The 25,112-nt window shown below is 44.6% G+C and overlaps 1 protein-coding gene across 1 annotated transcript in view; it reads right to left on the bottom strand.

The window, feature by feature from the left end:
* The window catches only part of LOC137367136 (calcium and integrin-binding family member 4-like), a 30,345-nt gene extending 5,493 nt beyond the window's left edge, over positions 1 to 24,852 (bottom strand). Inside the window, exons 1-3 of the mRNA XM_068028575.1 lie at positions 24,839 to 24,852; positions 18,180 to 18,276; positions 15,626 to 15,773 (exon numbers count right to left, since the gene is read on the bottom strand). Coding sequence (XP_067884676.1) covers positions 15,626 to 15,773; positions 18,180 to 18,276; positions 24,839 to 24,852 — 259 coding nt within the window. The remainder of the gene's footprint in view (positions 1 to 15,625; positions 15,774 to 18,179; positions 18,277 to 24,838) is intronic.
* Positions 24,853 to 25,112: the final 260 nt, after the last annotated feature.

The following is a 25,112-nucleotide window of genomic DNA, read 5'->3' as shown; positions in this document are numbered from 1 at the left end:
CCCCTGGTAATTGACCTCCCCACTAGGGGAAACAGGTCCTTCCTGTCTACTTTATGCCCCTCATAATTTTGTATACCTCAATTAAATCACCCCTCAGCCTCCTCTGTTATAAGGAAAACAAACTAGCCTATCCAATCTTTCCTCATAGCTGCAATTTTCAAGCCCTGGCAACATTCTTGCAAATCTCCTCTGTACTCTCTCCACAGCAATTATGTCCTTCCTGTAATGTGGTGACCAGAACTGTATGCAATACTCCAGCTGTGGCCTAATCAGCTTTTTATACAGTTCCAGCACTACATCCCTGATTTTGTATTCTATACCTCAGCCAATAAAGGAAAGCAGGCCATATCCTTCTTCACCACTTTATCTACCTGTCCTGCCACCTTCAGGGTTCTGTGGACATGCACTCCAAGGTCTCTCACTTCCACCACCCCTCTCAGTATCCTCCCGTTTATTGTGTATTACCTTGCTTTGTTTGCCCTCCCCAACTCTATTACCTCACACTTGTCTGGATTGAATTCTATTTGCTGCTTTTCTGCCCATTCAATCAAACCATTGATATCATTCTGGAGTCTTCAGCTATCCTCTTCACTATCAACTACATGGCAAATTTTTGTGTCATCTGCAAATTTCCCAATCATGCCTCCCACATTTAGGTCCAAATCATTAATATATACCACGAACAGCAAGGGACCCAACACTGAACCATGTGGAACGCCTTCCAGTCACAAATACATCCATCGACCATTACCCTTTGTTTCCTATCACTGAGCCAATTTTGGATCCAACTCGCCACATTCTCCTGTATCCCATGGGCTTTTACTTTTCTGACCAGTCTGCCATGTGGGACCTTGTCAAATGCCTTATTAAAATCGATATAGACAACATCCACTGCACTATCCTCATCAATCCTCCTCGTTATTTCCTCAAAAAAATCAATTAATTTAGGAAGACACAACCTTCCCTTAACAAATCCATGCTATCCCTGATTAATATGTGCCTTTCTAAGTGACAGTTTATTCTATCTCTCAGAATTAATTCTAATAATTTGCCCACTACCAAGGTCAGACTGATAGGCCTATAATTATCCCTTGCACCCTTTTTGAACAATGGAACAACGTTCGCAGACCTCCAATCCTCTGGTACCTCACCTGTATCTTGTGAGGATTTGAAGATGATCTTCAGAGCATCTGCTATTTCCTCCCTGGCTTCCTTTAACAGCCTGGAATACAATCCATCCAACCCTGGTGATTTATCCACTTTCAAGGATGTCAGGCCCTCCAGTACTTCCTCTCTCATTATGCTTATCATATCTAATATTTCACACCAATTATTTACATGTCCGCCTCTGGAAAAGCTGTTCCCCAAGTCACTTACAATTGCACTTTTAAGCTATCAACTGCATTCCTTTTGGTTCTCCATTTGCTATAATACTGCTGCAACTGTTGATCTGTTCAACACTTTTTCTCCTCCAACTCTGATGTCCTTGTCCTCAATAAAAATCTTATCTTCTCCTATCCTGGTAATTTCCCCTGGTATGGCTCAACCCTCATTCCCTCAGTTCCAAGGGATGTAATCTAGAGCATCTATAGTGCACAAATGGTTTAGTCATCTATTAATAGATATGGCCGAACCACATCAAATACTATGAGATCTCACTCTCTGCTACCAAAATCACCTACGACTCCGGGATCATTTTGAAGAACAAAGATAACTCATGGCTTCATTCTGCTACTCCAAACCACCTCCTTAAATACCCCTTCTTTTTCCTGGCCCCATCCCACTCCAATAAGTACAAGGAGCTCATGGTCATCTCGGTCACTAAGATTGAGGTTATCCATGCAGTTACCTCTGCTGCAACCCCTTTCCTCTTTACCACTGAGCTAAGTTTATCCTCAGGTGCCTGCCCTACCCCTGAACAATCGTCTCTCTCCAGTTTCTCTCTCATCTCCCCTTATGCTGGTTCATCTCATCTATGAGACTCATTTCCTGCTCCTTGAACCAACTTCCACTAAACTGCTGACCACCTAACTATCCTTCCTGGCCCCCATGCTAGCCAACATTGCATATGAGTTCCTCTCTTCAAGTACTGTTCACCTCCCTTTTAAAAATACCTTCCTCAAAAAATACCTCATTGATCCCTCTATCCTTATCCCCAATCTTCCTTTCCAAAGGCTGGGTAGAAAGTTGTTGCGAGAGTAAGGTTAACCTCTGCGCCTTGGGTACTGAGAAACCCTTGAACATGACAGAAGAGAAATACAAGTGAGCACATGTTTCATCCAGAATTATAGTAGAATACACTAAAGAATTGAACTACTAAGCTGCAATGTTTCTCTGTAACTCAGGAAAGGTCTGTGACAAAAATACATTTTTGGTCAGTTGAATTTTTAGTTTATATTTTGTGCTGCTAGAAGCAGCGTATAAGGGGTAACACAAATCATTGTTCAATGGAAAAGTCATCAGCATAAGTCAAACAGTTTGGGTCCAAGGATTCCACAAGGGGCAAGATTCTACAACCAATAGAGTGGGTTTTTTGAGGTGTTAATTTTGAATTAAGTAGAGTCAAATCACAAACATTTTTAGATTGCCAAAGGTTGGCTATCCATTCAATATTTATGGCAGCATATGATGCATTGCAATAGCAGGTATACAGAATAAGGGTTCTCTGTTACGATCCATGGGTCTCACTACTGTTACTTAAACACTGGGCAGAAAAAAGGGTCTCTGTCAAAAATGTCAGAGGAAGATCAGCAGCAATCCTGGAGAAATAGCTATAAGGGTAGATTTTACTCTTTGTGCCTGAAAAACACTCAGTTCACAGACACTGCAGAGGGAAAATGGGGTGAAGACCTACAGAGCTGTCCTGAGATTTCTGCAGGATTTATAAATTGGCATAATGGTTCTGCATCTGCAATTGACATAGTCCTAGCTTAAACATTCTAATGAGGCAGAAAAAGGCTCGTAAGAACATAAGAAATAGGAACAATAAGATCGTGGCTGTTCTTCTGCCTCAACTCCATTTTCCCACCTGCTCCTCATATTGCTTGATGCCCTGAATGACCAAAACTCTGTCTATCTCAGCCTTACATATATTCAATGATGGAACATCCACAACTCTCTAGAGTAGAGAATTCCAAAGATTCAAAACTCTTTGAGTGAAGAAATGTCTCCTTATCTCAGTCCTAAATCATTGGCCCCTTATCCTGAGACTGTGCCACCGTGTTCTAGATTCCTCAGCCAGGGCAAACAACCTCTTAGTGTTTACTCTGTCAAACCCCTTCAGAATCTTTTAAGTTTCAATGCGATCTCTCCTCTCCTAAACTCCAGAGAGTATGGGCTGAATTTTACCAGCCCCTCGACATAGCGGGTCGTGGTGCAGGGGCCGGTAAAATTCTGCGGAGAGAGGCCCACCTTGACCCGCGATGTCGAGAAGGGCTGCTGCAAATTACCGGCGGCGGGGAGACCTCGGTGTGGCCCCCCCTGCTGCATGGTGGCGACACCACAATTAGCATATAGTAAACGATACTTACCTTTGCCGATTATGCAGCCCACCGTCTCTCCATTGACACTTCCTGATTTTTCAATGAACGGGTGGCCGTCACGTGCCGTCCCGTTCACGATTGGAAAAGCCGGCGGGTCCACAGAGGCAGAAGGTAAGTTTCTTTTCAGGGGTCTCACTCTACATTCCTAAAGGGAGTAGGGAGGGGGCATTGCAGGGCTCTCACTCTGCAACTGGAAAGGAGGAGTGGGGGGATACACAGGGGTCTCACTCTGCATAATGGAAGGGAGGAGGGTGAGGGGGGGATACACAGGGGTCTCACTCTGCATTCTTAAAGGGAGGAGGTAGGGGCATTGCAGGGCTCTCATTCTGCATACTGGAAGGGGGAGGGATACACAGGGGTCTCTCTGCATTCTTAAAGGGAGGAGGGAGGGGGGATACACAAGGGTCTCACTGTATTCTTAAAGGGAAGGGGTCTGGGATTACTGGAGGGAAAGCTCTGCTGGCATCAAGGGAAGTACTGTGTACCATCCCTCCGTTAACAGTGTACGCTCTGTGTTTGTTCATGTTTGTGAGAGAGCAATGGCACACTAGGCACCCTGTGTGTGGGGAAGGTGCCAAAAAGGACAGGAGCATTAAAGTTATATGGATGGTTGGGGCAATTGATTCAGCTGGTAGGATCTTGATGTGGTCATGCTGTGCCACTCTGAGTATTGGCCAAGATAGACAATGCCATGGCACGCCACATAGTTGATCCAGGAAAGCAGCCTGTCAACACCAATCTGTGCTCTGTTAGGAATCTTCGAATACATGAAGGGTTCAACTTTATTTATTACATGGAAATAGGTATGGCTCATCCTACATTGTGAGATCCTCTGCTCGTGAGGATCTGTATGCGCCAGAGGCAATACAACAGGCAGGTGCGATCCACGTAGAGGCCTCCCGTCATGAGCAGCAGCTCCCAAGGGGAGCTTGCCATTACGTTTTCTGTGCATCTTTAGGCCCCACATGACATGCCATCAGATGTCAGAGCACCAGTGTAAGAGGCAATTGCGCATGTACAGAGGGTGGTGACACGTCTCTGTGCCCTGGTCAAGGATGGCCAGCAGCACATGGGCTCCGGTGGACATCATATGCCTTGTTCCTCATAGTGGCAGCGGTTCACAAGCCTGATGCCTCTGCAGCTTTTTAGGGGCTCACTAGAGACCTTTGTGGGGTCACACAGTCAGCAGTGCACCGCTGCAACAGGGAGGTCACCGATGCCCTGCACCGGAGGGCCAGTGAGTATGTCCGCTTCAGGACGGACTTTCACAGCCAGGCCCAGAGGGCCATTGGTTCTGGCACCATTTCCAGAGAACTGTAGGTTGTAATGTTCATAGACTGCACTCATGTGACTATCAGGCTTCTCGCAAGCCTGCAAATTAAAGGAGCCCTCTCAATCTAGCTGAAGAACAAAGAACAAAGAACAGTACAGCACAGGAACAGGCCATTTGGCCCTCCAAGCCTGCGCCGATCTTGATGTCTACCTAAACTAACACCTTCTGCACTTCAGGGGCCCATATCCCTCTATTCCCTTCCTATTCATGTATTTGTCAAGATGTCTCTTAAACATCGCTATCGTATCTGCTTCCACCACCTCCCCGGCAGCAAGTTCCAGGCACTCACCACCCTCTGTGTAAAAAAACTTGCCTCGCACATCCCCTCTAAACTTTGCCCCTTGCACCTTAAACCTATGTCCCCTAGTAACTGACTCTTCCACCCTGGGAAAAAGCTTCTGACTATCCACTCTGTCCAAGCCGCTCATGACTTTGTAAGCCTCTATCATGTCACCCCTCCACCTCCGTCCTTCCAGTGAAAACAATCTGAGTTTTTCCAACCTCTCTTCATAGCTAATGCCCTCCAGACCAGGCAACATCCTGGTAAACCTCCTCTGTACCCTCTCCAAAGCCTCCACGTCCTTCTGGTAGTGTGGCGACCAGAATTGCACGCAATATTCTAAGTGTGGCCTAACTAAGGTTCTGCACAGCTGCAACATGACTTGCCAATTTTTATACTCTATGCCCCGACCGATGAAGGCAAGCATGCCGTATGCCTTCTTGACTACCTTATCCACCTGCGTTGCCACTTTCAGTGACTTGTGGACCTGTACACCCAGATCTCTCTGCCTATCAATACTCCTAAGGGTTCTGCCATTTACTGTATACCTCCCACCTGCCTTAGACCTTCCAAAATGCATTACCTCACATTTGTCCGGATTAAACTCCATCTGCCATTTCTCCGCCCAAGTCTCCAACCGATCTATATCCTGCTGTATCCTCTGACAATCCTCATCACTATCCGCAACTCCACCAACCTTTGTGTCGTCCGCAAACTTACTAATCAGACCAGCTACATTTTCCTCCAAATCATTTATATATACTACAAAGAGCAAAGGTCCCAGCACTGATCCCTGCGGAACACCACTAGTCACATCCCTCCATTCAGAAAAACACCCATCCACTGATACCCTCTGTCTTCTATGACTGAGCCAGTTCTGTATCCATCTTGCCAGCTCACCTCTGAACCCGTGTGACTTCACCTTTTGTACCAGTCTGCCATGCGGGACCTTGTCAAAGGCTTTACTAAAGTCCATATAGATAACATCCACTGCCCTTCCTTCATCAATCATCTTCGTCACTTCCTCAAAAAACTCAATCAAATTAGTAAGACACGACTTCCCCTTCACAAAACCATGCTGTCTCTCGCTAATAAGTTTGTTTTGTTTCCAAATGGGAGTAAATCCTGTCCTGAATAATCCTCTCTAATAGTTTCCCTACCACTGATGTAAGGCTCACCGGCCTATAATTTCCTGGATTATCCTTGCCACCCTTCTTAAACAAAGGAACAACATTGGCTATTCTCCAGTCTTCTGGGACCTCACCTGTAGCCAATGAGGATGCAAATATTTCTGTCAAGGCCCCAGCAATTTCCTCCCTTGCCTCCCTCAGTATTCTAGGGTAGATCCCATCAGGCCCTGGGGACTTATCTACCTTAATGCTTTGCAAGACACCCAACACCTCCTTTTTGATAATGAGATGACTGAGACTATCTGCACTCCCTTCCCTAGGCTCATCATCCACCAAGTCCTTCTCTTTGGTGAATACTGATGCAAAGTACTCATTTAGCACCTCGCCCATTTCCTCTGGCTCCACACATAGATTCCCATCTCTGTCCTTGAGTGGGCCAACCCTTTCCCTAGTTACCCTCTTACTCTTTATATATGTATAAAAAGCCTTGGGATTTTCCTTAATCCTGTTTGCCAATGACTTTTCATGACCCCTTTTAGCCCTCCTAACTCCTTGCTTAAGTTCCTTCCTACTGTCTTTATATTCCTCAAGTGCTTCGTCTGTTCCTAGCCTTCCAGCCCTTACAAATGCTTCCTTTTTCTTTTTGACTAGGCTTACAATATCCTGTGTTACCCAAGCTTCCCGAAACTTGCCAAACTTGTCTTTCTTCCTCACAGGAAGATGCTGGTCCTGGATTCTAATCAGCTGACATTTGAAAGACTCCCACATGTCAGATGTTGATTTACCCTCAAACAGCCGCCCCCAATCTAAATTCTTCAGTTCCTGCCTAATATTGTTATAATTAGCCTTCCCCCAATTTAGCACCTTCACCCGAGGACTACTCTTATCCTTATCCACAAGTACCTTAAAACTTATGGAATTATGGTCACTGCTCCCGAAATGCTCCCCTACTGAAACTTCGACCACCTGGCCGGGCTCGTTCCCCAAGCTGGTATGTGATCACCGCAGATGCTTGCTGTGAAAGTGTGACCGCTTCTTAGGCAGCTGCCATGACACCTGGGTCTTGCTCCAGTCCTGGCTGCCACCGCTGTTCACTGAACTGGCTCAGATGGAGGGGTGGCTTCTTGGAGATAAGGGCTATCCTTTGCAGATATGGCTCCCGACACCAGTGAGAGACCCCACCACTGTTGCAGAGGAGAGGTACAATGCCAGCCACTGAACTACATGAGCCACCACTGAGCAGGGGATCAGCATGCTGAAAGAGCACCTCCAATGCCTGTATGGATAGGGTGATACCCTGTACTATGGGCCAAAAAGGCCAGCTCCTTTCTTTGCTGCTCTGCATGATGAGGAGAGACGTCAACAGGATTCCTCCTCGGACTATGAGGATGCTGAGCACCTACATGAAAGACGCATGGGAGGGCAGATGGCACCCAGGCTCTGCACGCAGGGCTAGCAGTGAGCTAGGCATGTACGGACGTGGCGTATCAGACAAAGGCTGTCTGCTCCATAGGAACCGACATGCGTTCTGCATGCTCACATCACCTGTGCTCACCTGCTGTGCACCAGTCCACATCTGCATCATCCCAGTGTAAACCATTACAGGCAGCATCTGACTGAGCCAATGTCCATGTCACTGCATCTGTAGAGACGCTCATGAGTAATGGTGGCATGGCAATGATGTTATTGCATACACAGGCTCTCCTGAAGGGCCAACGGTGCAAAGGGATGTGACATCGGCGCTACATACTGGCACACATCATTCGCACAGAGAAAAGGACACACAACGTCTCCGTTGGGTGCTCCGGTTTCCTCCCACATGTCAAAGACTTGCTGGTTGATAGGTTAATTGGCCATTATAAATTGCCCCTAGTATAGGTAGGTGGTAGGGAAAATATAGGGACAGGTGGGGATGTGGTAGGAATATGGAATTAGTGTAGGATTAGTATAAATGGGTGGTTGATGGTCGGCACAGACTCAGTGGGCCGAAGGGCCTGTTTCAGTGCTGTATCTCTAAACTAAACGTTGGTGAGGAACATTGAGTGAACAAAGTGATTCTTAACAATGCAGCCGGCCGCTGACGTCATCAGACTGCGCCAAGCTGCGCACATGTGCAAACGGGCTTTGGCTCTCTGCGCGTGCGCAGCATTCTGTATTGCCAGGACTGGTTGGCACATGTGCAGATGACATCATTGCGTAATGCGGGGAAGCGGGGAGAGCGCGGCCAAAGAACTTGGTGGTGGCGGCTGCGCTCTCCTCCTCGCCCCCTCCCGCCCACACTCTCCCCCCCAGCCCGCTCTCTATCACCCCCCCACCCCGTGCCGCCCGCTCTCTCCACCCACCCCCCCTCCCCGCGCTCTCCACCCAGCCGCTCGCTCCTTGCTTCACCCGCTCGCTTTCTCCAGCCATTGTGTGCTGTCATGGGTTATGTTGCCTTTGTGTGATTATTTAAGCAGCGCCATCTTTTGTCCTGGCAGCTGCCTGAACGTCACAGACTGTGACGTCTTAGTGGAACAGGCGGCACAATGATGCAGTGGTTAGCACTGCAGCCTCACATCTCCAGCGACCCGGGTTCAATTCTGTATACTGTCTGTGCAGAGTTTGCAAGTTCTCCCTGTGACTGCGTGAGTTTCCTCCCACAGCCGAAGACTTGCAAGTTGTTAGGTAAATTGGCCATTGTAAAAATTGCCCTTAGTGTAGGTAGGTGGTAGGAGAATTGAGGGAAGGTGGGAATGTGGTAGGGAATATGGGATTAATGTAGGATTAGTATAAATGGGTGGTTGATGGTCGGTACAGACTCGGTGGGCCGAAGGGCCTGTTTCAGTACTGTATCTCTATGACATGTGCATTTGCCAGTGCAGTGCCACCTAGTGGTTGTGTTGTCAGCAAACGCAGCCTTTAGTGAAAGATTTATTTACAGTGATGTGACACCCATGCATTCCCATTTGCGTTCTCTGTAATACCATTTATGGTCTATTTAAGTCCCATGTCCTGGAATGTGCAAATTTAAGATTATTCACCCAGGTGCGGCATGCCTACAAGAAGGAACGTAACACTTGAGTGGGAGAAGAAGATCGCAACTTCACAGAACACTGGGACACAGGAGGGTAAATATGTAGCAGCAAAGCAGAAAGTGCGAGGGTCACTCAGCAGGTCAGGAACCATGTGTGGAGTGAGAAACAGAATTAACTTTCAGGTCTGTGAACTTGGTCAAGTTAAGTCTGCTTCTCTCTCCACAGATGCTGCCTGACCTGCTGGATTTCTGCAGCACTTTCTGCTTTGCTGCTAATTGACAGCAGCCCCACTCTTCAGCAGTCAGGCAAGTATTCATTGACAGCTGTCAGGAAGCAGGTGCTGGGGAGCTTAAAATAGGGCCCCAGCACCTGCTGCACAACTGCCAAAAACTCTCTCACTGCGCCGAATGTCCCGCTTCTCCCCACGTAATATGGGGAGGGTGGCTCAGCACCATGATTCTAATGAGCCCCCACACGTAATATCGTGGGGGCTCTGCGGCGGCCACTAAATGCGGGCACCCCGCTGAGTTGAAAGGTCGCCGCCGCGCAGCACGGCACCCAAATAAAATTCTGCCCTATAGGTCCAATTTACTCAGCCTCTCAACCTAGGAACCAATCTAGTGAAATTTTGCTGTACCATCTCCAAGGCAAAGATATCCTTCCTTAGATATGGAGACCAAAACTGAGCACCGTACTCCAGGTGTGGTCTCACCAAAGCCCTGTACAATTGTAGCAAGGCTTCCTTATTCTTGCATTCCAATCCCCTTGCAATAAAGGCCAACATGAAATTTGCCTTTCTAATTGCTTGCTGGACCTGCATGCTAACTTTGTGTTCCTTGTACGAGCGCACACAAGTCCCTCTGAAGATCAAACATTTACAAGTTTCATGCCTTTTAAAAATAATTCTGCTTTTCTATTTTTACTACCAAAGTGAATAACCTCACACTTCCCCACATTATACTTCATATGCCACCTTGTTGCCCACTCACTTAACTGTCCATATCTCTTTGCAGCCTCTTTGTGTCTTCCTCAAAGCTTACATTCCCACATAGCTTTGTATCATCAGCAAACTTAGATACATTTATCTTAGTCTTATTGTCTAAGACATTAATATGTTATAAATAGCTTAGGCCCCAGCACTGATCCTTGCGGCACTCTACTGGTCACAGCCTGCGAACTTGAAAATGCCCCGTTTATCCCTACTCTTTGCTTCCTGTCCGTTAACCAATCCTCTATCCATGCTGATATATTACCCCCAACTCCATGGCCCCTTATCTTGCATATTAACCTTTTTTGTGTCACCTTATTGAATGCCTTGTAGAAATCCAAGTCTACTAATTCTACTGGTTCCCTTTTATCTACCCTACTAGTTACAGATTATTACAGTGCAGAAGGAGGCCATTCAGCCCATCATGTTTGCACCAGCTCTCCGAAACAGCAATTCACTCAGTTCCATTCCCCAACCTTCTCCCCATAACCCTGCACAGTCTTCCTTTTCATATACAGTCTAATTCCCTTCTGAATGCTTTAATTGAACCTGCCTCCACCACACTGTAAGGCAGTGCATTCCAGAGCCTAACCACTTGCCGCGTGAAAAAGTTTTTCCTCATGTCACTTTTGCTTCTCTTACCAAATACTAAACCTCTGTGCCCTCTTGTTCTCGAGTGATCCTTTCATGAGTGAGAACAGGTTCTCTATCTACTCTGTCCAGACGCACCATGATTTTGAGTTACATCCTCAAAAACTCTAATAAATTTGTTCAACACGATTTCCCTTTGCTGACTTTGATCATACTATGATTTTTTAAGTACATTGTTAAGACTTCCTTAATAATAGATTTCAGCATTTTCCTAACGACTAATATAAGGCTAACTGGCCTGTAGTTCACCATTTTCTCTCTCTCTCCTTTGTTAAATAGTGGTGTTACATTTGCTAACTTCCAATGCACTGGGACCATTCTAGAATTTAGGGAATTTTGGAAAATATAACCAGCGCATCCATTATCTCTGCAGCTACCTCTTAGAACCCTAGGATGTAGGCCATCAGATCCTGGGGATTTGTTGGATTTTAGTACCTTAAATTTTTCCAATACTTTTTCTTTTCTGATATTAATTACCTTAATTTCTTCACTCTTATTAGCCCCTTGGTTACCCTCTACTTCTGGAATGTAATGTCTTCTAATTTGAAGACAGACACAAAATATTTGTTTAATGTCTCTGCCATTTCCTTATTCCTCATGATAGTTTCTCCTGTCATTGCCTCAAAGGGACCAAGGTTTACTTTAGCTATTCTCCTTTTTATATACTTGCAAAAGCTCTTACAATCTGTTTATATATTTCTGGCTATTTTACTCTCATATTCTAGTTTTGCCATTTTTATCAAAATTTTGGTTGCCCTTGCTGGTTTATAAAACACTCCTAATCCTCAGACTTACTACTATTCTTTGCAACATTATCAGCCTCTTCCTTTAATCTAATGCTATACTTAAAGTCCCTCGTAAACTAGGGAAGGATCTTTCTTGCTGAGTTTTTGTTTTTTAATGGAATGTATTTTTGCTTAACATTTTCAATTGTTCCTTTAAATATTTCCCACTATTTATTGCCATACATTTTATTCTATTTACCCAATCAACCTTAGCCAGCTCTCCCATCATACCTATGTAATTAGCTTTATTTAAGTTCTTCTTTAAAACTGCAGTATCTCACTTTCAAACTTAATATGGAATTCATTTGTATTATGATCACTTTTTCCCAATGGATCTTTTGGTATGAAATTACTAATTAATCCTGCCTCATTGCGCAATACTATATCTAAAATAGCTTTAACCCTAGTTGGTTCCACATAGTTTCCTGAAGAAATACAGTCATGAAAGCATTCTACAAATTCATCGTCCAGACCCTCTTTGCCAATTTGATTGGTCTAGTCCAGGGTTGTCCAACCTTTTTGTGTGGGGAGGTGGGGGGCACAGTACAATTTTTGTCTGAAATAGGAGGCCGATGAGACAATTTCCGAAATACAAAGGCATTAAAAATGTATCTTACTATTGATCAAAACAACAACAAATGTACATTTTTATGAAGAAGCTTTAAATGAAAAGACTAATTTATTGACTTACTTTCTCAGCACTATGTTGGACACTGATTTAGTGAGATACCTGGTATTTTTGTGCTTATTCAAGTAGTCAATGTTTGCCCACACACTTGTTGTAGCAATGTGGAGTATTTGGATACATCTGTCAGGAGTGATCTTAATCATTCTCTCTTTCTTTGTCTCTCTCTTTCCCTGTGTCCCCTTCACTCTGTGTATCCCCTCTCTCTGTTGTTCCCCCCTCTCTGTGTTGATCCCCCTCTCAATCTCTGTGTCTCCCCCTATCTGTCCCCCCTCTCTCACTGTCTCTCTGACAGTTGCAGAGAGTGGGAATGCTCAGCAGATGGTTGGTCAGTTTTTAAAAAAAAAATCACAAGTCACTGTCATAGCTGACAGCTGCTGACATCGGGAACAGCGGTTTCCCAACTTCGGGCAGCTTTGGGGTTTTCCGGTGGGTTCTGACTTTTTTCAAAAACTGTTCTCGATGTCAGCAGCTGTCAGCTGTGAAAATGACTTGCGATTTTTTTTTAAAGAAATGCCAGTCTGCAAGAAGAAGGCAAAGGGAAATTTCCCATCTCCAGTCCTGGTCCCCCGGCGAGGATGATGAACGGCCCAGTACAGTTTACATCCGCAGGCCGGATGGAAACAATATGACGGACCGGATCCTGACCCGCAGGCTGTATGTTGGACAACCCTGGTCTAGTCCATATGAAGATTAAAGTCCCCATAATTGTTCCATTTCCTTTGTTTCAAACTCTAATTATGTCTTGCTTAGTGCTCTGTCCAATGGTATAACTACTGTTAGGGGGCCTATAAATTATTCTCACCAGCATTTTCTAAGCCTTTGCTATTCCTAATCTCCACCCATAATGATTCTGCGTCCTGATCTTCTGAGCCACGATCTTTTTTCACTACTGTCCTTATTTCATCCTTTACTATCAGGGCGACTGTTTTCTCTGTCTTTTCAAAATATTTATTTCCCAACCTTGGTCACCTTGTAACCATGTCTCTGTAATGGCGATTAGATCTGAACCATTTATTTCTATTTATGCTACTAGTTCATCTATCTTATTACAAATGCTTCACGCCTTTAGATAAAGAGACTTTAATTCTATTTTTTACTACTATTCTTTGCATAGACTTTATTTATTGATGCACTATTATCTCTCTGCCCCTACATGCCCAACTCTGCTTGTCTTTATCCAAATTGCTAAACCATTCTATTGTCTCGACTTTTTTCTTTAGATTTGCAAATCAACCTTCACCTGAACCCTCCCACCCCTCCTTTTAGTTTAAAGCCCTATCCACAGTCCTAATTATTCAATTTGTTAGGACACTGATCCCAGCCAACAGAATAGCTCCCTCTTTCCCTGAGTATTGGTGCTAGTGCACCATGAATCAAAACCTCTTCCTCTCACATGCGTTTAATTGTCTAATCTGGTTGATCCTATGCCAATTGGTGCATGGCTCAGGTAACAATCCAGAGATTATTATCTTTGAGGTACTGTGTTTTAATTTGGACCCTAACTCATCAAACTCTCTCAACAGAACATCATTCCTAGTTTGACCTAAGTCATTGGTTCCTACGTGAATCCTCCTCCTCCCACTCCAAGTTCATCTCCAGCTGCAAGGGGATATGCTTAACTCTGGCACCAGGCAGCCAACACAACCTTCGGGAATCCAGGTCACGGCTGCAGAAAACAGTATCTATCCCCTGACTATACTATCCTCTATTAGTTCCTTTTCACTTCCCCCACTTGAATGGCATCCTGTACTCTGGTGCCATGGTCAGTTTGCTCATCATCCTGCAATCCTTGTTCTCATCCACACAGGTATCAAGTACCTCGTACCTGTTGGTCAAAGTCATGGGCTGAGGCTCCTACATCACTACATGCTGGATCCCCACACTTGTCTGACTCATAGTCACCATTCTCCTATCCTTGACCATTGACCAGCTCTAAAGTTCTACTTAACCTAAGGGGCATGACTGTCTCCTGGAACAAAGTGTCCACATAACTCTCCTCGTTCCTGATACTCAATAATGTCTGCAACTCAGACTCCAGTCCAGCAACTCTCAGCGGAAGTTTCTCAGATATGGTTGTACAGGAATGCAATGCTTTCCAAAAACTCCCAGATGTTGCAGTTACGGCACACCACCTGCCCTGCCATGTCTTTATTTTATTCAGCTTTATTTATTTATTTGATTAGTTAATGGGTTACTAATTTAGTAAAGTAATGGCAAGTTATAATCTCTTAGCTTGGAGATAAAAGAAAAAAACTCACCAGTCACTAGAGGTAAAACAAAAATAAAAAGGAGCACACCTCCTTCCTCCTCTGCACCGAGTTCCCAGTTGCACCAAATTTCCGACTTAGCATTCAGTTCACAAAGCACTCTGTTCTCAGATCACTCTGTGCAGCAGCAAACACTGTCTACTGTCTACTTATTTAGAGACACCCAAGTTACAACTGCTAAGTAATTAACACTTATTCAGGCAATCACTTTCAGTTGATTGACTGTTAATTGCCAATAGCAGGCAGTTTCTGTTAACTAGGTATCTCAACCAGCCTGCAGTTTCTTTTGCAGTTTTAAAGTTCTGAATCAGATTCTAACTGTTAATCTAAATTACAGTTTAAGAAATACTTATTAGACAGATCCCACTTGCATCAATTTCTCGACTTAGCACTTGGTTCACGAAACATTCTGTTCCCAGATCACTCTGTGTGGTAGCAAAAACTGTCTCACCTCACTTTTGTCTGTGCACCCATGGGGCATCTAAATTGAGGATTGGATCAAAAAAGCTGTCAGTGGCACTCACGCCAGAGGGTCTGTGGGGCCCCAAGTGCACCCTCACAATTCCTGGCAGTCAGAGGCAATTAATATGTTCCTAATTCCACTCCCAGCATGATCTTTGCACTTATGCCAAGACAGTGTTTGGGCCGTATAATTAACCTGGGCCAGAAAATTCAGTGGATTCCTTCTTTTACATATGCAGCACATATCTGGCAGGCTTTACCTATTGGGCACCCAGCCGGAGTTCTAAGGATATATAAATTTTGAGATGTATTTAAATCCACCATGAATTAAGTTCGACAAACCTTCGTCCTCAATCATAATATAAATTGTAGTGATTTCCTCTAAACTATTAACTTATTTTTTAAAAAAAGGTTGAACTTTTATGGCCATTATTGTCCATACTTAATTTTAAACAAAAATGCATTTTTAACAGTGAAAAACGTACCATAAATTTGAAATGCATAGTCTGTTTTTACAGAAAGCGATGCATTTTCACTGAAGACTGACATCATTTCCAGGAAGTCATCAAATGAAAATAATCCCTCTTCATTCCTACTAAACACCTTACAGATTTGGTCTCCAAATGGATTCAACTGTTTGAGATCACAAAGGACAGAAATCAACAATGAACAAAGGATAAATACTAAAATATTGCTCGACTAATGAGATTGCTAACACTTATATTTTCTTCTTCCAGGAGTGCCAAACTCTCTACATATTCTTTCATTTTAATGATAGTTAAGCAAATTTTGACTTTTTCTACTAGGTGGGTTGTGGTAAATGAATTTGCAATTATTAACAATCAGTCTTTTCAATTTCAGTGCACTTGGCTACTCTTTGTTAGGTCATTTATTTACTTTTTGCATGAGGAAGCACTCAACTATTAGCATGCAAGCCATTCTTATAATGCTGATATCTTGGTTGCTGGGAGGGCAATCTGGCACAGCTGACTTTCTGGAAGTGGGTATTAGTCGAGGGGGCGGTGAAGGAGCAGACCTGTCAAACTACACCATTCCCTTTGCACCACTGAGTCACATGGGGCTGGGCTCATCACTTCTACTAGTCTATCCACATCACCCACACAGAACCCTTTTGTGAGGGACTAGCTGCAGACTCCTGTGGGTGGCCACACTCACGGAAGATAGACTGCAGACTGCCAATGCCATGCGAGCTGAGAACAGACAGATTAGATGCAGACTCTCCATACTCAGCCATAGTGCTGAAACCCCTTGACAGGGTATCAAATGCATTATATAACTCCTTGTGTGATGCCAGCAGTTCTCTTTTCACGGATGGGCACCTGTACTCCACATATATGTCCTTCTTTGCAGAACTGGGAGGAGGCCTCATCCTCTGGCAAGCTGTCTCCTAGAATGTCCCTGCTACCAGAGCCTGCTGCTGCTCACTAGTGCTGGGTTAATTTCATCATGTGCAGACCTTTCTATCTCACAATTTAACCTACATGGAGTGTCAGTATCTGATCTGGTTTTGACAGTGTGTGAAGTGAATCCTCAGCAGGACTGTCCTCCTCTAAGGTACCTTCTGTAGAAAGTTCTTGCTGATAAGAACCAGAAGACAAAAGAAACACTAGTTAGGGTGGCAGATAGAAGCTTGACATTTGTAGGTGACAGTCTTGAGAATAGAGCTTGAAATTCTGATATTTGCTGTATACGCGGTGATGATCGTTGAAAGTATTCTGCTGAGGTAAGCCAAGAGCCTCGCCTTCCCCAATGCTGCTGGCTCTGCCTGGGTCACTAATCTGCAGAACAATCTGCTCTGCTTGAATGAAGACAATAATGTTGCCAACTCCTCCGCAGCCTTGTTTTTCTCCTTCCTATATGTGTGATCCTGTTCTGCAGAGAGAGTGAGAGCTGGTGATTAGCTGTACGAAAGGTAAGTGGTCATATGCTAGGCTTATGCATATAGTGTATAGTGAGAAAGGTGAAAGATGAAAGCAAGATGAAACAAGAATGAGGAGGTGATGAATGTAAAGCTAAATTTGTGGAATGTGGTGAGAAGCTGATGAGAGGGGTTGGCAAGTGGTAGTATGTGAGAAGAGAATGCTGTTTGTGTGTGGTGTAAACAGAGGAAAGGAAGAAGTGAGTTTGATTGGAATAATAAAGATAGGTGTTGCAGTTTGCCTTGTGATTGTACGCTGAAAGATGTGATGGAGGGGAGAAGCTGCTGAGAGTGATGGGGTAGGAGGTGACAGGAGTGTTGAGAGGTGCTGTTGAGAAGTTGGAGCGGTAAAGAGTTGCACGCATTCTTGCTGCTTTTTTTTGAGGTCATTGAACCTCTTCCTGCATTGAATCAAGGTTCTGGGGATGATACTGGTGGCACTGAAAGCATCAGAAAAGTTGAGGACAGCCCTTCAACTAAGCAAAATGTGTCCACAAGATGTTTAAAGAAAAGCCCAAGCAGAGGATGCAACCTTGCTTTAAGAGGTACATCCCATTTTAAGTCATGGCATCAATTGTGCACATCGTAAGAGTGAGCATCCTGATTCTCAAAGCAATCAGGAGGGAAGCCAGTCAATCATACTAAAATGGGGCCCAGGAGTTAAAGTGGCCTGGGTCGCATGGTGAAAAGATATTGGGAGCTAGTCACCTGCCCACACCTTCACACTGATTCATGACCCAGGTTAAAATCTATCACAGAGGGTTCACTTTATTCTGCATTTCCATCAGCAGATATGGAGCCAACCCAATGCAAAAGGCACCCTGCTTAACTTCTCCCCAAATAGTAGTCAATAACTGACCAACTGATCTCACCTAAGTGGGCAGCAGGTACCAGGATCTTCTTATAAGCACCACTGTAAATCATACAACTCAACATAAAATATGTAAATGCATTGCCATCATTATTGTCATTACAGTATCACCCATATCTGACATTATCTGGTTCAGCCATCCTCCATATTACATACAAAATGATAGACAGCTTGAATTACAAGATAGGCATCACAATGTTAGACACTATACAGATCCTTCCACAAGCACCTTTATTGCTGGAATATTGCGGACCTGTTCTGATGTGAGATATAGCTCTTTGTTGTCAGTTACTTCGCTAGCCAAATTAAGAAATTTCTGGTGAACACTGAAACATAAAATACATTTTTATGATAAATTTGTTAACTGGAGTAAGAGAATATAATCTCAGATATTTTTACTCCCAATTTTCTCCCCATGAGACATTTCCCTACAATAAAACAGTAACTACACCACAAAAGCACTTTGGGACATCATGAAATTGAGGGAGAAACTGGGAAAAATTTTATCTTTACTGACCCACACCCAGAGGGGAGGCTGGTAGCAGGCCAGGAAACTCCCTGTTCTATCAGTGAGCTTTGCAACTCAGCCATTAGCATCCTGCTTCCAGGTTTCCCGACCAGTCAGAGAGGGTGAGTGAAATAATGCCTCAAATCTGTAAAAGGAAGGATTTCTAGTTAAAGGGACCATGGCAAGGTTCAGAATGGCTGAACTGTACATTGATTCCTGTGGTGTCAGCAATCACAGGAATGGAAAGGAGACCTGGGAAGGCTGTCCCCCAGCCCACCTCCCCAGGTCTTGTACTCCTACCCGCAGGTCCTGCTGCGGGACTGAAGTGAGGTAATCTTAGCCAAGGATGGGAGGAAGAGGCCAGCCTCTTAAACCAAGCAGATGTGTTTGGAAGTGGCCGAGGAAGTCAACAGCAGGAGTATGGTGCCTCGAAAATGGAAACAGTGCCCAAGAGGTTCAAGGACCTTGGAGGGCAGGAAAGGTGAGTGGCATAACACTTTCAGGTACCAAGCCCCATACTCTGAAGTTCCCAGCATTCTCTTGCACAACACTCATCAGACTAACACACTTTGCAGCTCCACTCATACCTCTCTCCAGGCATATCCTTACATCACATCTGAACAGCCAACACTCACCCTCAACTTTGTGCCATCTCACACCCATGCCTCACAGTCACTCTCCACAAATGTTATCCTTTCCTCCTTTCCACACAATCCATTTCTGACTGTCACAACTTTATTTCTCTACTTGCAGTAGAGAGCACAGAACTCCAGGGAGAGGCAGAGAACCTGAGGAGAGCTGGGGTGGTGTGGGGGGGGGGGGGGGGGGGGTGGGGTAGGAAAGGGTGCTCTCCAGTGATAGCCACCTTGACATCCACTGGCAATGTGTGCCCACCTGATCCACTGGGAAGCAGGTTTTGTTCCAGGAGGCTGCAAATGTTAGCAATGACTTGCCGTGAAAGCCTGAGCCTCCTGAGGCACAGGTACTCACAGATGTTGAGAAAGATCATCTTCTGCTGGTAAACCCTGTGTTGGGGCTGTTGACTCAATTGAGTAGGATGTTTGTGTCCAAACTCTCTGCCTGTGGAGTGGCATGTAGCTGAGGAGAAGGCAGCTGGTGCTGCTGCTGGTGTTTTTCCTGTTCCTGCTCCTTTTGTTCCTCATCAGAGGTGCAAACTACAGCCTCATAAGCTGCTCCCATGCTAAGGTGGAGGTTGACACCAGGGAAGTGCAGATCAAAGTGGGCCGGAATTTTATTGCCACCCCACCACCTCGGGAGCGGGCTGGAGGCGGGGCAGGGAGACTTACATCGAGTGGGAGGCAGGGGATACAATTCACGTTATCTACCCGCCCTCGCTGCCATTTTACCAGCAGTGGGGGAGGTTGAAAATGGCCTGCCCGTCCCAGGCCAATTGAGACCCTTATGTGGCCACTTAAGGGCCTCCTCCCACCGATGCTGGTAATTTATCAGCCAGGTGCCAGGAACTTCAGCTCCAAGTTCTGTGCATGATGTAATCTGTGGCTTGTTTACCTTAAAACCTCTTCTTCCTATTATGTGTCGTCCACTTGGGCGGCACAGTGGCGCAGTGGTTAGCACCGCAGCCTCACAGCTCCAGGGACCCGGGTTCGATTCCAGGTACTGCCTGTGTGGAGTTTGCAAGTTCTCCCTGTGTCTGCGTGGGTTTTCTCCGGGTGCTCCGGTTTCCTCCCACAAGCCAAAAGACTTGCAGGTTGATAGGTAAATTGGCCATTATAAATTGTCACGAGTATAGGTAGGTGGTAGGGAAATATAGGGATAGGTGGGGATGTTTGTTGGGAATATGGGATTAGTGTAGGATTAGTATAAAATGGGTGGTTGATGTTCGGCACAGACTCGGTGGGCCGAAGGGCCTGTTTCAGTGCTGTATCTCTAATCTAATCTAATCTAATAATCAATTATACAACACAGGCCAGATTGAGGGGAAAGGTATATACACGAAAACATGTATCTCCTGTTTCACAGTATGGTTACAAAACTCACCTTGTACAGGGTTAACATAGAATAATCTGTGCTACAGACTTTGGTTTAATTACTCATGTTATACTTTAGGCTGATTCCTGCTATGGTAACCCAATTAACCAATGTGAAATTTGAACCACTAGGGGGCAGAGAATGCTTGGCCTGGTGAAATAAAGTAAGAACAATGGAGAATAGAAAAGCAGGTTTGTGTGAAGCACATATGACATATATTGACAGGCAATAACAAACAAACCAAGAAACAGTTTGGAAGAGGATTTGCTGAGATAAGGAAATATGGGTTATAGTTTGCAGGGTTTGCAGAGACATTAAAGTAGCTGTGATGAACAGCAAGTCAATAAAGAAAGCAAAGCATAAAAGAGAAATATATGAAACCAATCTTAAAATTTGGAAATACTTGTCTATTTCTATTAAAAGAAAAATGTTCTAATTTATTTTAAAATTCTTTATAGTATGGTAAACTGTGGAGTTTAATGGCTCCAAATTTCTTTGGGGCTTTCACTGCCGTAACTCTGCCGGAATGCATTGGAAAATTGCAGGCAGGGTCCCTGCTGTTTTTGAGATTTTCTGGTTGGCCACATAAACAACAGAACTAAAGATTTCTCCTTACAAGGCAAATTCCACAGAGATTCTCTTTACCAGGAATTTCCACTTCCCGGCTCAGTTAAGACCTGGCATAGGACTGGAGGCCAATATGCCAAGAAAGATAAGGGACTGGATTTTTATTATGTAGGTGGGAACAAGAAACCGGGTCTGGTTTTGGGTCAGAAACCCACCTCCTGTGGGAAACTGATTCAGATTGCAATTCTCAAATGGGTAAGTCCTTAACTGGCATGGAGACTTCCACTTAGAGCCAGAGGGATTGAAAATGGCAGTGGGTCAGATCAAGTTTGGGGTTCATGCAGATTCCTACTGTAGTCATCACTGAGGCTGCTTAGAACATAAGAAATAGGAGCAGGAGAAGGCCATTCAATCTAAGAGAGAGAGAGAGCTGCCTTCCACAGCATCAGAGGGAAGCGAGATGTCATAGGGGAATTGGAGGCCTGGCACTAGGGGCTTCATCGATGCTGACCTGGATCTAATGCTGGAGGCCATGAGGGAAAGTAGGGAAATCCCCTTCCTAAAGGATGGCAGGAGGAGGCCAACTCATCATGCAGCAGGGGCACCTCTCTGTTCAGTGTTATCCTCCTCCACCTCCTCCTCTCTTACCTCCTGCTTCTCCACCGATGAGTTGTCTCCTTCCAGGGCCTCACAGTCCTCAAGGTTCACACAAGAGGTGAGGTGAGAGTGACTGCCCTTGACATCAAGGCAGCATCTGACCGAGTATGGCATCAAGGAGCCCTAGCAAAACTGAGGTCAATGGGAATCAGGGGGAAAACCCTCCGCTGGTTGGAGTCATACCTAGCCCAAACGAAGATGGTTGTGGTTGTTGGAGGTCAATCATCTGAGCTCCAGGACATCACTGCAGGAGTTCCTCAGGGTAGTGTCCTGGGCCCAACCATCTTCAGCTGCTTCATCAATGACATTCCTTCAATCATAAGGTCAGAAGTGGGGATGTTTGCTGATGATTGCACAATATTCCGCACCATTCGCAACTCTTCAGATACTGAAGCAGACCGTGTAGAAATGCAGCAAGACCTGGACAATATCCAGGCTTTGGCTGATAAGTAGCAAGTAACATTCGCGTCACACAAGTGCCAGGCAATGACCACCTCAAACAAGAGAGAATTTAACCATCTCCCCTTGACATTCAATGGCATTACCATTGCTGAATCCCCCACTATCAACATCCTAGGGGCTACCATTGACCAGAAACTGAACTGGAGTAGCCATTTAAATACCATGGCTACACAAGCAGGCCAAAGGCTAGGATTCCTGTGGTGAGTAACTCACCTCCTGACTCCCCAAAGCCTGTCCACCATCTACAAGGCACAAGTCAGGAGTGTGATGGAATACTCTCCACTTGCCTGGATGGGTGCAGCTCCAACAACACTCAAGAAGCTCGACACCATCCAGGACAAAGCAGCCCGCTTGATTGGCACCCTATCTACAAACATTCACTCCCTCCACCACCGAAGCACTGTGGCAGCAGTGTGTACCATCTATAAGATGCACTGCAGCAATGCACCAAGGCTACTCAAGCAGCACCTTCCAAACCTGCGGCCTCTACCACCTAAAAAGACAAGGGCAGCAGATACGTGGGAACACCACCACCTGCAAGTTCCCCTCCAGGCCACACACCATCCTGACTTGGAACTATATCACCGTTTCCTCACTGTCGCTGGGTCAAAATCCTGGAACTTCTTTCCTTTGCAGTATCCAGTGCCTTCAGTTGTTTCTTGATATCGCACAGAGTGAATTGAATTGATTGAAGACTGGCAACTGTGATGCTGAAGACTGGTATCTGTGATGCTGGGAACTTCAGGATGAAGCCGAGATGGATAATCCACTCGACACTTCTGGCTGAAAATTGTTGCAAATGCTTCAACCTTATCTTTTGCACTGATGTGCTGGGATGCCCATCATTGAGGATGGAGATATTTGTGGAGCCACCTCCTCCAGTTTGTTTTTTAATTGTCCTCCAGCATTCACTGTGTGAATGTGGCAAGACTTCAGAGCTTAGATCTGATCCATTGGTTGTGGGATCGCATAGCTCTGTCTATCGCATGCTGCTTATGCTGTTTGGCATGCAAGTAGTCCTGGATTGTAGCTTCACCAGGTTGACACCTCATTTTGAGGTATGCCTGGTGCTGCTCCTGGCATGCCTTCCTGCACTCTTCATTGAACCAGGGTTGATCCCCCGGCTTGATGGTAATGATAGAGTGGGGGATATGCCGGGCCATGAGGTTACAGATTGTGATTGAGTACAATTATGCTGCTGCTGATGATGGCCCACAGCACCTCATGGATGCCCAGTTCGGCATTGCTAGATCTGTTCGAAATCTACCCCATTTAGCGGGGTGGTAGTGCCACACAACACGATGGAGGGTATTCTCAATGTGAAGACAGGACATCATCTCCACAAGGTCTGTGCGGTGGTCACTCCTATCAATACTGTCATGGAGAGATGCAACTACGGCAGGCAGATTGGTGAGGATGAGGTCAAGTATGCTTTTTCCTCTTGTTGGTTCCCTCACCATCTGCTGGAGACCCAGTCTACCAGCTCTGTCCTTTAGGGCTCAGCCAGCTTGGTCAGTAGTGATGCTTTTGAGCCATTCTTGGTGATGGACATTGAAATCCCCCACCCAGAGTACATTCTGCACCCTTGCCACCCTCAGTGCTTCCTCCAAGTGCTGTTCAACATGGAGGAGTACTGATTCCTCAGCTGACGAGGCAGCGGTAGGTGGTAATCAGCAGGAATTTCCCTTGCCCATGCTGCTGGGTATGGGCAGCAGAGTTTTGAATTAAGTTTACAGAGTCGAATGGTTAGAAGAGTGTTAGAGTAATGAAGTCTGGAGTTGCCAAAGGAAAATGTATAAAGATTTCAATAAAAGATGGGCTGAAGTAGGGGTAAAGGCATGCAATGTTATGGAGGTGGAAGTAAGTGGTATTTGTTATGGTGGAAGTTCCAGGTCCTTGTTCTGTTTATTTTCTGTTTTTGTCCATTTTTGTAATCCTGCCTTTTTAATGTACTATTCCATTCACATAGTTTGCTTTATTTTTAAAGTTGCCTTTGAATTAATTTATACTCCAATTTCTACTCCATTTAATCGATCTTTTCTCGATATCCCAATTTTTGTAAAATGATTTTATTTTAGTACCCTGGATTCTCATTTTTGTTATTTACCTTTGTTTAATTTATTAATACTTTTAAAGTTTTTATTAATTCCTTCCATATTACTTCAAGGCTCTTTTAATTTTGCCATATTTTTCTATAATCTTTTGTAGAATTCCTACATCAAATGGATGGAAAATCAGAAAATAGATTAAGCAACACAGCTTCAGGAGTTTTTCTTTTTAATGTGGCTATAACATCATGACAGGGCTACAGTTGACGAAAAAGCAATGCAGGTGACCTTCAAGGAAGTTTCTTGGTTTACATGCAAATCTAGTTCATAAATCCAAAGACGCAGCAACATAAAATTGTTTTACAGATTACAAAATTTACAACGTACAATCATTGTAGGCCACTAATGAATTGATAAATGGCTGAAGCGATAGCTATTTAATTTATGTATGGTTCATGAGTTCAAATCAGAGAAGTTGACACTGTACCATTGTACCTGTGCTAGTGCTAGCTCATCATCTGGAATGATACTTTAATCATTTTTCCTTGCTGGTATGGAATCATAAAAAGTACAGCAAAGAAAAATATGCATATGCAACAAAAAATATAAAGCAGCATTATAAATAAACATTCTTACTTTTGAATTTCCATTGTTGTCAAAAATGTTAGTGCCTGCAGAAATATAAAAACAATGATTAAAACACAGCATTTTCCTTCAAGGCATTATCAATTATCAGAGGTTTGGAGAATATTCTGGAGCCAATAATACAAAGTTTTCTGTTGCATTAATAAACAAAAGGCAGTGGATCCTGTATTATGTGGTATGGAGGCATCAGCCCTTCTCCATGCCTGTTGTGACTTATCTATCATGCCTAATGAAATGGCATAGCAAGCTAGGATCTGGCTAAATG

Source organism: Heterodontus francisci, chromosome 3 (genome assembly GCF_036365525.1).
Source record: "Heterodontus francisci isolate sHetFra1 chromosome 3, sHetFra1.hap1, whole genome shotgun sequence".
Classification (NCBI taxonomy): Eukaryota; Metazoa; Chordata; class Chondrichthyes; order Heterodontiformes; family Heterodontidae; genus Heterodontus; species Heterodontus francisci.
The sequence above is the reverse complement of the archived record's forward strand: the minus strand, read 5'-3'. Positions and strand labels throughout refer to the sequence as shown.